This window comes from Populus nigra, chromosome 1, assembly GCF_951802175.1.
Source record: "Populus nigra chromosome 1, ddPopNigr1.1, whole genome shotgun sequence".
In the NCBI taxonomy this organism is placed as follows: Eukaryota; Viridiplantae; Streptophyta; class Magnoliopsida; order Malpighiales; family Salicaceae; genus Populus; species Populus nigra.
Genome location: NC_084852.1, coordinates 15,608,878 through 15,623,538, shown reverse-complemented (window position 1 = coordinate 15,623,538; position 14,661 = coordinate 15,608,878). Strand labels below are relative to the sequence as shown.

The following is a 14,661-nucleotide window of genomic DNA, read 5'->3' as shown; positions in this document are numbered from 1 at the left end:
GTCATTAAAAAGACACTCTTTTCTTCAGTGACCAACTCACCATGTGATGTGAGTGTGTTTGGCCCGCTAATCAAGCAAGCGTGTTAACATGCACCCACCCCCATGTGCCTTTAGGTCCCCCCACCCTAAAATTAGCACAAGCAACCATGCTGCCCATATTACACTACCATCTGTCATGATCTCATTTGTTTTGGGCTCTACATTTTCTGTCTATCAAGGGCGGCTTGTATTTTATATATTCCGAGGCTTCTTTTGTCGTGATGCATGCTTCTGTTGCTATATATATATAACTTGGTAGTCTCAAACCCTTTGTCTTCCCTTTTGAGTTAACTTGTTGCGAGAAAGTAAGAAGTCAGCAAACATGATCAAGCTGAGGTCAAAGAGGTTTTGTAGAGGCAGCTTTAAACTTGGTGGTAATGGTGGCGGTACTGGAGGCAACACTGCTGTCAAAGGAAATGAAAGAGGGTCCTGTGGAGGCACTAATAATGGTGAAATCAAATGGGAGCTTAGGCCTGGTGGCATGCTTGTTCAAAAGAGAGAAAGTGGAGAGAGTGTTGGAGAGTTAATCACAGTGAGGGTCTCAACTGTTTCACAATGGCATGACATCTCCATTGAAGCAACTTCAACCTTCGGTAAGCTATATATATCTCAATTATGTATATCTTAAGTCTTAACTAACATCAAAAGACGAGGCCTCCCTCTCCTATATTCACCAATGTATATATATGTTCATCAATTATCAATCTACAAGGGGGATTAATCTAGATATTTTTAATTCATCAGGGGAATTGAAGATGGTATTGTCATTGGTAACTAGCTTGGAGCCAAAAGAACAAAGGCTACTGTTCAAAGGAAAAGAGAGAGACAACAGTGAATTCTTACACATGGTTGGGGTTAGAGACAAGGACAAGGTGCTCTTGTTAGAAGATCCAGCTATCAAGGAAAGGAAGCTTCATGGCTTGGCAGGAGGCCAAGCCATTGGGACTCCTTGTCGTACCATAAGTGTATAATGTTATTAATCATTGTGCTACTAACCACTACAAAGCATGTTATTGATCTTTGTGCTGCTAACCACCAAAAGAATAGCCACAAGTAATTTGGTGATGGCTTTCTCTTCAGTTCTTGGTTAGAGTAGTGAGTGACTTAATTAATCAAGGAATTATTGTGAATTTAACATGTGGAAGCTGATGCATATCCGAGTCATTTTGCAAAGCTTGCTGTGTTTATAAAACTGTTCGTTTTTTCAGTTCATTATTATAATGATGTTCGTCTCTTTCAATAATTCATGTAATTATCCAGGCGTGCACACGAACAAAGATATATATATATATATATATATATATATATATATATATATATATATATAATGTTGATGGAGTAAAAAGCAAAATGTGGGTCATAAAAGTAAGGACAGTTCAGTGACAAAGCGCTGGCAGTTTTGTTGTTTCCCAAGCTAGAATGCTTAAGCCGAAAGGAAGGATTAGTCATCAATCCTTGAATGAACAAAATATTGGTCTGATGCTCATAATGCTTAGAAGTGTTGTGATAAAAATATTGGTCTCATGCTCATAATGACCGGATTTTCATCCCTTTCGTGCTGGAAAAGGAAAATGAGAAAACATTAAGAAAAAGGAGGCAGGCCTGGACAGTCCAGGCATGCGCTTGTAGGCTAGGCCCATTCAACTAATTAAAAAAATAATAATCCAAATCCTAAAGACGTAAGGTGTACTCACATTCCTGAAAGACTTGGATAGTGACAAAACCTTAGGGTAAAAAGAAAATATCTCACTTCTCATCTCAAAACATCTATATTCAACTACTGCTCATATTTTAAATTTATTTTTTAAAAATCATTAATTCAAGTCTCATAAATATTAAAATCATTAAAGGTTTACATGATTATTAATTTCAGGGTCTGTAAGATTAGTCGAGATGTACACAAGCTGGCTCAAACACCCATGTTAATTAAAAAAAAATACCCTGGTGCTTTTGATTCTTACTAAACCTAGTCTAGTCCAAGGTTCGTGCTAAGAATCAGATGAGTTTATCTAAATTAATCAAAATGATGTTATTTTAAATTAAACAAGTTAAAATAATATGATTTTGAAGAAAAATCTTTTAAAAAAATCAAACTAGTTTTGATTAGTTTCCAGGTTAACTTATTGAGTCGACCAAGTCTATTCTAAATTTAATGTTTTGAAACTCTAAGTCCATCAAATTTATTCTAAGTCAACTTAGATAAAGGGCCGAATCAACTGAGTTCTAAATCGACCCATCAAGTTAGATTTAATTTAATAATCATGTTCTAGAGACCACATATATTGCAAGAATCTCAACCTCACTCTCATTGTCATACTATAATTTTTGATGTTTTCTTTTGTTAAATTAGTCATTTTTGTTAAATTAGTCATTGTTCTCTTGTTAAATGTTAATTTCCATCCATGATGGGTGGGTTATTAAAGGTTTTTTATAATTTTTTTTTTGTTCAGGTTATTGGTTAGCTCAAGGTGAGAATTACTTGTTCTCTTGTTATGTTGAAGATAGTCTAGTGATAATATTGTGGTAGGTACCATTATCATTCACCAATTAAACTTGTTTTATTTTACTTCAATGAAGGGTCATATTCAAATTCATCTCCTGTCATGACTCGAGAGCTTATGGATGGACCTTTGATTTTTCCTACTTTGATAGCTTGTTCAATCCTTTCAACCACAATCACTAAGTTAGTAAAATGTTAAATTAAACTTCCAAATAAATACTCAAAGTAGAACGTTTTAAAAGTGTTAAAGAACATATTGATTGTATCCTTCTTTAATAGTGGTAGATTCACCTAAGCAGCTACTTCACGTCACCTCTAGGCATATTCTTGGATAGAATCATTATTACCTGTTTTTCATAGCTCGCGGGCTCGACCTATCAGAGGCAATATCCATTTTAAATTTATATTGCCTCATGAAAGCTTTCACTAGATCTTTTAACATTTTAATCTTGGTATTGTTTAATCACATGTACCAACTTATATGTTGGTCGAGTCGACAATGATCCATAATCTTGACAATGTCATCATCAAAATGTTTGTAAATTGTTGGTGGAGCACATTGTTACTTGTTTTTGTATGGGTCTTCCTTATCTTTATGGTAAGGTTTCAAGTAACTTACATCAAATATGGGATGAAGTTTCAACCTTTTTTGTAAGATCAGTCTATAAGCAATAGCTCACACTTTTTCCTTGACTTTGAAAAGCCCATCATACTTTGGTATCAACTCTTATTACGAATAACAATTATCATAGGGATGAATTTTTCACTCAAACTTCTAACCCCTATACGACAATTTAGTTCCATTAAATTAAGTATTTCCTTACTCTTTCACTCATGTTTACCTACAACTATGTGTTTTATTCACCTGAGGAGGTTCCCACACTTTAACTTGTTGTAAGTAAGTGGAATTAACACAAGCAACAAGATAGAATAGTGCACAACATATACAGGAAAATTCCCGACCTGTATTATTTTCTCAATAAAGGAAATACACACTACACAATGTGTGCTATGCATAAAAGCTACATGATACACAACTAAGACTTTACAACCTATTATTTATAGATAAAGATATGTGAATTACAAGCAAAACTATCATCTCTATTTTTTATAACATAGTGGGGCACTTTCTCTCTCGTGTTCTCCATGAAGTTGGTGGTTTACTTTCCAATAAGTATTGGATAGTTTCTCCCTTATAATCTTAGTAGTTTATAAAGCAATCTCAGTTATGCCCCACATTTAGCAACTTATCCCTTGTGAGATGTCAATAACTTCCACAACAACTATATATATATATATATATATATATATAGGGATTTTTTAAATTTATTTGTAATTTAGTAATTTTATAGATTTGTTATTATCCAGGAATTTTTTTAAGAGTTATATTATTATTATTATTATTATTATATCTCCTACTCCCAATTCCATATTAACTTGTTCTATTAAATAATATATTTAGAAAAAAATTAATATATAACTTTTTTTAACTTAAAAATTACACAAGTCTACAAAGTGGTAGGATAATCACTTGGTAAAAAAAAAACTGTAATATCATGTCCAAAAAAATCACTCAAAATGATTTTATATTATATTATCAGAAAAAGAAGCGTTAATTTTCTTGATCAAACCAAGCTTCGAATTCTGGTGGAAAATTACTAACAGCACAGTAAATGATTCAAACCAACTTTATTTTTTCCAATATTTTTATTTATTTTTGTCAACACATGCAGGACCCATATATATATGAGAGAGAGATGATGAACAAACTAAAGCAAACACCGAGAACCAAATTAACCACAATTTATTTTCTATTCAGAAATTAACCATACTTCGAAGCAAACAAGAGATGAACACCCGTTTCTCTTATTGAAGAATCACACTCATGCCTCACTCTCACTCTGAACCCTTTATTTCCTCAATCTCAATCACCTTCTTCTCTGGCTTCTTCACTTCATGTTTAGGAACAGTCACTACAAGCACTCCATTCTCCATAGACGCCTTTACTTCATCAGACTTTGCATTTCCTGGTAGCCTAAACCTCCTAAGGAACTTACCACGGCAACGCTCAACATGGTGCCACTTATCATTTTTGTTATCCTCGCTAATTTCTTCATTTTTCCTGTCTCCGCTTATTTGAAGCACCTTCCCTTCATCTACCACTTCTACCGTCACTTCTTCTTTCTTTAGGCCTGGAAGATCGGATACGAATATATGAGCATCTGGGGTCTCTTTCCAATCTGTTGGCGTGTTAAGGACAGGACATTTGTTGATCATTGAAAGGAAGGGGTCAAAAATCTCATCAACACAAAGCTGGGAAATGAGTGACATGCTTGTTTGACAAAGGTAAAATAGGAAGGTTCAAGAGACTTAGGGTTTGAGCAAGTGTTTTTGAGTAAAAAATGCGTGGAGAAGGAGAATGAAGAGTGCGTGTATTTAAAGGGGAGGTGGATAGTTGTCTTGAACTTTCTTGCATCTTCTTCTGGCTGCTACATAATTCTGGATTAAGATAAGATTTAAAGTGTTCTACGACATTCTGGAGCTTAACTTTTATTTAATTATTTTGTTGGGGTTAACTTTTTTTTTTCCTTCAAGGGAAAGCTTGATTATTCTTTTACTTGGCAATATATATATATATAAGGAAAAGAGAAGCGAATTAAATTCATTATTGGAAGTTTTTCCTTTTTAATTTTTGTATTGGTATTATTTGGTATTGTTATAATATATATTTTTTATTTAAAATATATTAAAAAAAAATTTAAATTTTTTTTTATATCAACAGTATTACAAAAGCTCTAAATGAAGCCCAATAAAACACTAAAAATATTTTTGAAGTTACAAGTTGATACAATGCTACAAAGCCGACAACCAATGCTTATAATATCATTATATTTAGATTTTTTTGAATTCATCCAAATCCATTGCTCAAACTTGGCATCGGCAAAATATTGATGATAATGATTTCGAATTTTCCAAAATTGAGGGGAAAAGGAAGGAAAATTAGATAGCCACATCAATAGCTCTTAGAGAACTAAATTGTTTACTCTAATTGCAAATTATGCTAAAATATAAAAAGTTTAGAAAATATCAAAATACCTAAAAGATAAAGGTTTTATCTGGCATGGCTTTTGCGAAATGATTTCAATTATTTTTAACTTTTGACTCATGTACAAGTCATAAATATGATTGGTAAGAAACGACTTGGACTTTACTAAATAAATATTTACAAAATAGTGTCAAAATTGTTTTTTAATGAAAAATTAAAATCGTCAATTCTTACTTATTAATTCTAATTTATATTATTTTTTATTAAAAATGTTTTTTTTTCACGAAGTTAGTTATAATCTCATAACTAAGATCATAAATTTCAAAAGTTAACACGGCCTGATTTTATTTTCAATTTCATCCTTTAATATTTAGTTTTTTAGTTTGTCTTTATGCTTTTTTTTTTTTTCACTTTTCTTTATATGAAGTTATCTAAATCACCGGTTCATTAAGATTTTTTTTTCTTTTTAATTTTTTTTTCTTTCATCACTAAGCATTTTTTTATTGGGATTTTTCCTTTGTTATTTTTTAGGTTTGTCTTTTATATAGTCGGTCCTGGCCTCAGTCACTTGTTTTAAAGGTTAACATGAATTAAATTTATTTTTTTTCAATTTTATCCTTTAATATGTATTTTGTTTAGGGATTGATCTTTGTGCTTTTTTTTCACTTTCCTCTCTATAATTCTATCATAATATTGTGTCCATGGTCGTGGGGTTAGTGAGTTAACTAAGGTTGGCCCATATTTTTTTTTTTTCAGATTCGTCATTCAATATTGAGCTATTTGATAGTGGGTTTCACAGTTTTTTTTTAGTTTTTTTTTTATGATTTTTTTTTCTTTTATTGGTGTGGATAATTGTTTGATTGAACAAAAGATTTATTCTAAGAAAAAATAATTATTAGACACAACTGAGTGCATGACCCGTATTGTGAGATTAATTATCTTAATTTTAGTTATCTTTTTATCAAATATTGGTTTATCTAATTAGATGTGTATATAATCATTTTAGTTTGTGATTGATAATGCTTTTAATTATATCTTAAAATACATTGAAAAAAGCTTGAATATTTATTTATTTTATTAAAAAAATTTATCCTATCGTGTGTAATATAGCTTAATTACCAAAAACTCTAAACATGTAGGATTTCTACTATACATGCAATGTGTTTCAAGAGACAATTAACTGTAGACTTCCATAGTTGATTTTCATGGCTTTTAGTTATTGCTTTGCCTTTTTTTTCAAGGCTTCGAGATCTACTCTCTTTTTTTCTGCCACTGTAGTTACTTATTATAAAAACACTACAAGATTTCACATTTTTACCGACGGCAAAATTCTGTCGGTGTGTGATTAGAAGTGCGTCGGTGATTTTTTTACCGACGTCATCACCGACGGAATACGTCCGTCGGCTTTACCTTCGTCGGTGATTCCTCATTCCGTCGGTATATCAATCGGAAAAACAAAAAAATCATTTACCGATGGTTTTACAGACGGAACGTGCGCGCCAAAAAAAAAGATTCCGCTTGAAATATACCGACGGATTTTCATTCCGTCGGTGAAGATTCCCACTTGAAATATAACAACGGATTTTCATTCCGTCGGTGAAATTGGATTTACCGACGGAAAATATCCGTCGGTAAATCAGTCGGTGAATGTTAAATGGCGACGGATTAATTCCGTCGGTAAGTCTGTCGGTGAAAGTTTAAAATACCAACCGAATTCATCCGTCGGTAAAATCCTTGGTAATAGTTTTTTTCTTAATTTGTTTTTAAAAAATTATTTAGGATATATAATATAAAAATATATAAATTAATTGTTATACAAACCAATTATGCAAATAAAATTTTTATTAAACATAAAAAAAAAACAAAGTTAAATAATATTCATTACAAACTGAATATGTTTCAAGAAAAATAATAAATGAAGTTTTAAAGGTAAATAATGTTGATTACAAATTAATATAAAGATGATGGAGCTTGAGGAGGAGGAGGAGATCCTGGCGGAGGCTGGTGGTTATAAGGCCAAAAAGGATTAGGCGCACATGTTCCGCTATTTGACAATTTCATAATCATTTCGTAAAGCTGGTCATAAGCCGCTTTTTGCTTTTCCTGAGCCGCTTCATACTCCGCTTTTTGTTGTGCTTGAGACGCTTTGAATTGCTCAGACTCCGCTCTTTGTTGTGCATGAGACGCTTTGAGTTGTGCGTACTCCGCTTGTAGGTTGTCGTATTTCTCTTTGAGTTGCTGCAAAGCCACGAACTCCTTAGATTGGGAGCTCGCTATTGATTGGGAGCTCCCAACGGTTGAAACACTACGGGTCGATCGCAAGTTGTCGGCCATAGTGTTGGAGAGCCCGTAAACCCGATTTTTATCTGGTCCACCTGACGAGCCAACCTCCATCCACAAATCCGGATCGAATTCCGGATGGGTCAAAGTATCGTCCCCGTATCTCTCCCTCAACCGATTATTATAGGTCTCCTAAAAAAAAAAAAGTAATCATCATATTCAATACAATAAACATAATAACTTACAAAATAAAATGGTTGAACAAACATACCATGAAATGCTGAGCACGGTTATCAACGAACTGTTGCACCCCCTTCTGGCGGTCTTGACTTCGCACGTGCGTCTCCACAAACAGCTCCATCGGGCTCGGCTCACGTCCAAGAGACGCAACCTATAATGAAAAAAGATATATTAACAACAACTGAATTTAACGATATATTTCATTTAAATTAATCTTACCATCCGTTTCGCATGTGCAGCAAACGGAACGGAGCCGCCAGTGTGAGTTGTCACCCCGCCATGAATTGGCCGATTCCGGTTGCCAGCACCGGACTGTGAGCGTCGTGTGAACCGCTCAGACGTCACGTGCTCAAGATAGTGCGGCCATATATCTTCCGGGATGTATATCGGTTTGAAATCCCTCTAAACCGCAAATACATCCAGTGTTGGAAACCCCTATCCCTCGCGGGTTTTTTTTCCTTTTTCTGTGCTTCATACCAAAAATCACGCAACCTGCTTCACGCAACCAAAAATTACATTTCGAAACATAAATTTTTGTCTAAAAAAAATCCTGTATTGTTTTCAATCTTACCTAGTTGCCGCGTGATTTTCCCACACCCTCCTCACAACAGTGTTATGCTCAATGTCCCAGCAGAATTTGTGCTTTGTATAAATAAACAAGTTTAAATAAAAATAATAATTTATTTACAATTATATTAATAAGCTGAAAATTATAAATTAATACCAACCTCAAACCTGTTAAACCATACATTGATTTGAGGCATCCATTCAGGATGCTTGGATATCTGACTCCATTGAAACAATGGAATCTCCATCGACGATTTAAATGCTGATGTTATTACTCGGGCGGCTTCAATGTTTGTGAACCTGAAAATAAATGAAATACATTCAATAGTGATTACTTCATAAATTATGTTGTAATTTTTTTTAAAAAAAATTAAAACCTTAACAAACTTACATTGAAAGGTCGTCCTTCCACTGTGCCTCGTACTTGCGGGTAAATTGATTCCGCTGCGAAGGCACGCCGCCTCTGCGCTGTGAAGTACCGCTGGAAGAGGCAGCATCGGTTGACGGCGCAGGTAGTGTAGGTGCCTCTTCTTGAGAGGCACCTAAGGAAATATCATCCTCGCTGCTAGACGAACTAGCTGCGACCGCACCTGAGCGACCAGCTCTGGTTTTCGTTCTACGCATCTACACAATTTGATACAAATAATTATATAATTAAATTCAAATGTAAAAAAAAAATTCGACAGCACCTCCCCTATACCGGATACTACCCAAATCCACAAACCTGCACATATTAACAATAGCCACAACCAATTTACCCAATCTATACTAATTATTCCAACATATTCAATTACTAATTCTAAGGTAAATTCAACATTAAGAATTACAATTCAAGTAATTATTCAATAATTATGTCAATACAACAAAACAATAAAAAAAAACTCTAGAATAACAATCAAAATAAATGGAAAAAATTAAACACAAAGCATGCAATAATAGAGTAAAACTAATAATTATTCCAACATATTCAATTACTAATTCTACGGTAAATTCAACATTAACAATTACAATTCAAGTAATTATTCAATAATTATGCCAATACAACAAAACAATAAATTAAAAAAAAAAACTCTAGAATAACAATCAAAATAAATGGAACAAATTAAACACAAACCATGCAATAATAAAGTAAAATTAATAATTATTCCAACATATTCAATTACTAATTCTATGGTAAATTCAACATTAACAATAAAAATTCAACAAATTAACTAATAATAATTATGCCAATACAACAATAAAAAATATTCAAAAAATTCAAAAAAGAAAACTATATACTTTAGCAATGAATTATGCAAAAAAAAACTATAGACTTTATCTACATTACAAAAAATACACCAAAACAAAAAAATACCCAAAAAAATAGCAAAAAAAAACTACTAAAGTAAAATGAAATAGAGAAAACACTAACCTTTTAAACTGATGAAGATGATGAAGAAAACTTGCTAGATATTGGAGGTGAAAGCTTTGAAGAATGGAGAGGGAAAAAATCAAAAGCTTAAGCTGAGAAACGAAGGAGAAGAAAAAATGAACTGAACGGGCGGTCACTTGAACTTATATGGCAGTTTTACCGACGGCTTCACCGACGGATATAAAATTAATTATTATTTTAATTTATTCCGTCGGTGATGTGTTAAAAATCCGTCGGCAACTTTTGAATTTCGCACCAAAATTTTTAATGACCCTCCATATTTTTCGCAGTCCGTCGGTAATGTTGTCGGTAAAATTGATCCGCCGACAACTTACCGACGTATTTAAATTCATCGGTGTAGCCGTCGGGGATTTGGTGGCATTTCAAGTAATTATTTTCGAACTCTCTATGAAACACCGACGGACTAATTCCATCGGTGTTGCCGTCTGTAATGGGGTGGCATTTTAAGTAATTATTTTCGAACTCTCTATGAAACACCGACGGAGTTAAGGCCGTCGGTGTGGCCGTCGGTGATCTGATGGCATTTCAAGTAATTATTTTTGAACTCTCTGTGAAACACCGACGGACTAATTCCGTCGGTGTTGCCGTCTGTAATGGGGTGGCATTTCAAGTAATTATTTTCGAACTCTCTATGAAACACCGACGGAGTTAAGGCCGTCGGTGTGGCCGTCGGTGTGGCCGTCGGTGATCTGATGGCATTTCAAGTAATTATTTTCGAACTCTCTGTGAAACACCGACGGACTAATTCCGTCGGTGTGGCCGTCGGTGATATGGTGGCATTTCAAGTAATTATTTCATGTCACAAAATATATCATCCATCATAATTGTGGCATTTCAACTAATTATTTCAAGTAATATATATTTTGTGTTTCAAAATATATATATCATTCATAATCTAAATTACATGAAAAAAAGGATTTTACATAGGGCTTCATTTTGGTAGTTAGTCAGAATTTTCTTCTTCTTCGTCATCAATTGAATTGTCATCACCTTCATCGCAATCTTTAATATGAATATCATCTTCTTCATCGATATTTGGTTGTTCGCTAGAGCTCAAAACAAAATTTAACTCCTCTGCGTCAACATCAACAAGACTATCATCGAAAACACGAAAATTTGAATTTTCTTCCAATTCAATCGAAGGAGCAACTCGATATGGTTCAACCACCTCACTAACTTGAAAGACTTCATCTCGCACACTTGTATCTTCGTTCTCATCCTGAACAACCTCGACACTACCCCGGGGTTTCGTTTTTAAAACGGACAACCAATCCACTCTTGATCGATCCTTTCTAAATGAAGGGGTGTATGTGTAATAAACTTGTTGACATTGCTTTGCAAAAACAAAGACATCGTTTATGTTGCGGAGTCTAGCTTTTGAGTTGATTTCGACTAGACCATAGTGCGGATCAACTCTGATTCCTCTGTCAGTCGTGTCATACCAATAGCATTTGAATAAAAACACTATATTCTTCTCGTTATGATATTGCAGTTCGACGACCTCTTCTAATCTACCATAGTAGTCAACTTCTAACTCACTACTAGTGGATCCCTTAACACAAACACCGTTGTTATATGTCTTTCTTCCTTGCCCGTATTCTTCAGTATGGAAAACATATCCATTGACAAAATACCCATTGTAGCACTTACATTTTCTTTCACGCCCCAGGCTTAGTGAAGACAATGACTTAGGTGCACTCCTTCCCATTTGATAAACCTTGCATGTAATGTAAATCAATAAACAGTAAGTGAACGAGAATCTTGTAATGACATGCATACGTACAGTAATTTTGCAAGTTAGAATGAGTTTGTGATAGTGCTTACATGTGTTCTGAACCACGTGGCAAACTGCTCATCTCGTAATTGAAAGATCTGGGATTCGGTCAGCTGTGAGTATTGGAGAGCAAATATTGACGATGTTGCCTGCAAGTGATAATGAGTGTATGATATTACAATATATAATTAACAGTATATTACTAACAAAGTTTAATTAGTATAAACTTACTGAATAAAATGTCTCAGCTCATCACAGTTAAATAGAACATAGTTGTGTGCTTGTTTGAACTCTATTTCCGATAAATATCTTCCTCTTACGGCATTTTTAGGTGTGGGTCGTCTAGTATTGGAGAATATTGACAAGTTTTCACTGGAAGGCACTTCACCTCCATCATCATGCCCTGGAACGCGATTGATTCTCGTTCTCAGATGAGGTTCGAAATAGTACGAGATAAATGTTGAGATCTCCTCAACAATATAGGCCTCACATATCGAAGCCTCAACATGCGCCTTGTTCTTAACCTTTTTCTTGAGATTAAACAAGTACCTGCATTGAAATATTAATCAAGTATTTTCAATTAAGAAAAACATATAAAATACTTTTATATATGAATTACATTGCAACTGTAATATCTAACCGTTCGAATGGGTACATCCATCTATATTGGACCGGTCCTCCAGCTTTTGCCTCGAACGGTAGATGTATAGGGAGATGCTCCATTGAGTCAAAAAATGATGGAGGGAATATCATCTCAAGTTTGCATAGTGTCTCGACGATATTCGTTTGAAGCCTCTCAATGTGATCAACATTCAACTTGCTTGAGCATATATCTCTGAAGAAATGACTGATCTCCGTGAGTGCATCCCATATTCCCTTTGGCAACAAATCACGAAAAGCTAATGGGATGAGTGTTTGCATAAACACATGGCAGTCATGACTCTTCATTCCATACAATCTGCAGTCCTCTATATTAACCAGCTTTGATATGTTCGATGCATGTCCATTTGGAAAACGCGGACTCTTAAGCCATTTGTAGACTAGCAGTTGTGCGTTTTTCTCTAACACGAAGCTTGCTCTTGGTTTTGCGACCCGTGACTCATCATAAACCAACTCCATATTTTTTCGGTTACAGTATAAAGCTATATCCAATCTAGCCTTGATGTTGTCCTTTGTCTTCCCCTTCACATCCATGACGGTGTTGAAAATATTCTCAAACATGTTCTTTTCGATGTGCATGACGTCAAGGTTATGGCGAAGCAAATTGGTCTTCCAATAAGGAAGCTCAAAAAAGATACTTCGCTTTACCCAATTATGGGTCAAACCAAAACCAGGAAACTTTTGCTTTCCTGATTAAAGGCCAAACACAATGTCACCGTACTCTGAGACAACATCATGCAATTCTTCACCAGAAAGACACGGGGATGCAACATCTTTTTCAACTCTGCCAACAAAGAAATCTTTTCTGTTCTTTCTGTACCTGTGATGAAGTGGCAAGAAGCGACGGTGACAGTAAAAAAAAGAAGCTTAACTTCCATTTGCTAGCGTGAATGCCTTGTTGTTTTCCATGCAGTATGGACATGCGAATTTCCCATGCGTGCTCCAACCAGAAAGCATTCCATAAGCTGGAAAATCATTGATAGTCCACATCAATGCCGCCCTCATAAGGAAATTTTGTTTCCTCGATATATCATAAGTCAGAGCTCCGGAGGACCACAACTGCGCCAACTCATCAATCAACGGTCGAAGACAAACATCTATATTCCGCCTTGGGCTTCGTGGACCGGGTATGACAGTAGATAAAAACATGAACTCCGGCCTCATACACATTCCCGGTGGCAAGTTATAAACTGTGAGTATGACCGGCCAACAAGAATAAGGAGCAGCAAATGACCCAAATGGGTTGAATCCGTCTGTACACAACCCAAGACGCACATTCCTTGATTCAGCTGAAAAGTGAGGATGAACACTGTTAAAGCGTTTCCACGCTTCGCCATCAGAAGGATGAACCATCACTCCATCAACCGAATGGTGTGCTTGGTGCCATGTCATGTGCTCAGCAGTCCTTGGTGACATGAATAACCTCTGCAGTCTAGGTGTGATCGGGAAGTATCTAAGTTTTTTATATGCCACTAGAGTCTTTTCCCTGCCAGTTCTAGGTTTGTAACGGGAATGCCCGCATGTCATGCACTCGGTCATCTCAGCATTTTCAAGGTAGTATAACATGCAGAAGTTATGGCACATGTCAATTTTCTGGTATCCTAAACCGAGGGGTTTCATCATGGACTTCGCAGCATAGAAGTTCTCTTTCAGCCTGTTCCCTTCAGGTAAAATGCTTCTTTCCCATTCAATAATCTTGTCATACCCGGCCTCACTCAACCCGTGATCTGACTTGATGGTGAACACCTGTGCTACGGCCGATAATTTACTGTGGTTCGTGCAGTCATCCCATAATGGTTCGTCAGAATCTTTCAACAAATCAAAAAACCTAGTTGCATCTACATTAGGTTCTTTTTCTACGATTGGACATTGACTGCCATTACCTTGATTCATTCTCATTGCATCCATAACCATATTTCTGTAAGGATTACTGTTGTCATTTGCCGCTTCATGCACGTTCCTAGCACTAGAAGTAGACCCAACCACCGTTTCTTCCATTCTCCTCTCACTCTCGCTAACAAATACTTCTCCATGTGCATACCAACACTGGTAATTCTCCATAAACCCTTTGTGTAGAAGATGCATCATTACAACATCTGGATGCAGATACTTTTTATTTTCAC

The 14,661-nt window shown here is 35.1% G+C and overlaps 2 protein-coding genes and 1 pseudogene across 2 annotated transcripts; 1 reads left to right on the top strand and 2 right to left on the bottom strand.

Annotated features, from left to right (window-relative positions):
- LOC133670213 (uncharacterized) overlaps window positions 1–13,891 on the bottom strand; it is an 80,262-nt pseudogene extending 66,371 nt beyond the window's left edge.
- LOC133700764 (BAG family molecular chaperone regulator 2-like) lies at window positions 296–1,246 on the top strand. The gene is made up of 2 exons (XM_062124423.1): window positions 296–632; window positions 784–1,246. Exons 1-2 carry the CDS (start codon window positions 362–364, stop codon window positions 1,008–1,010), a joined length of 498 nt encoding a protein of 165 aa, XP_061980407.1. The 5' UTR covers window positions 296–361; the 3' UTR covers window positions 1,011–1,246.
- On the bottom strand, window positions 4,301–5,013 carry LOC133688037 (class I heat shock protein-like). The gene has a single exon (XM_062107768.1). The coding sequence runs from the start codon at window positions 4,868–4,870 to the stop codon at window positions 4,436–4,438; it is 435 nt and encodes a 144-aa protein (XP_061963752.1). The 5' UTR covers window positions 4,871–5,013; the 3' UTR covers window positions 4,301–4,435.
- Window positions 13,892–14,661: the final 770 nt, after the last annotated feature.

Bases quoted from the DNA above. Each gene is read 5' to 3' on its own strand.
- LOC133700764 (XM_062124423.1), top strand. From the start codon at position 362: ATGATCAAGCTGAGGTCAAAGAGGTTTTGTAGAGGCAGCTTTAAACTT. The intron at 633-783 runs GTAAGCTATATA...TTAATTCATCAG, and splicing joins TGAAGCAACTTCAACCTTCG to GGGAATTGAAGATGGTATTG.
- LOC133688037 (XM_062107768.1), bottom strand. From the start codon at position 4,870: ATGTCACTCATTTCCCAGCTTTGTGTTGATGAGATTTTTGACCCCTTC.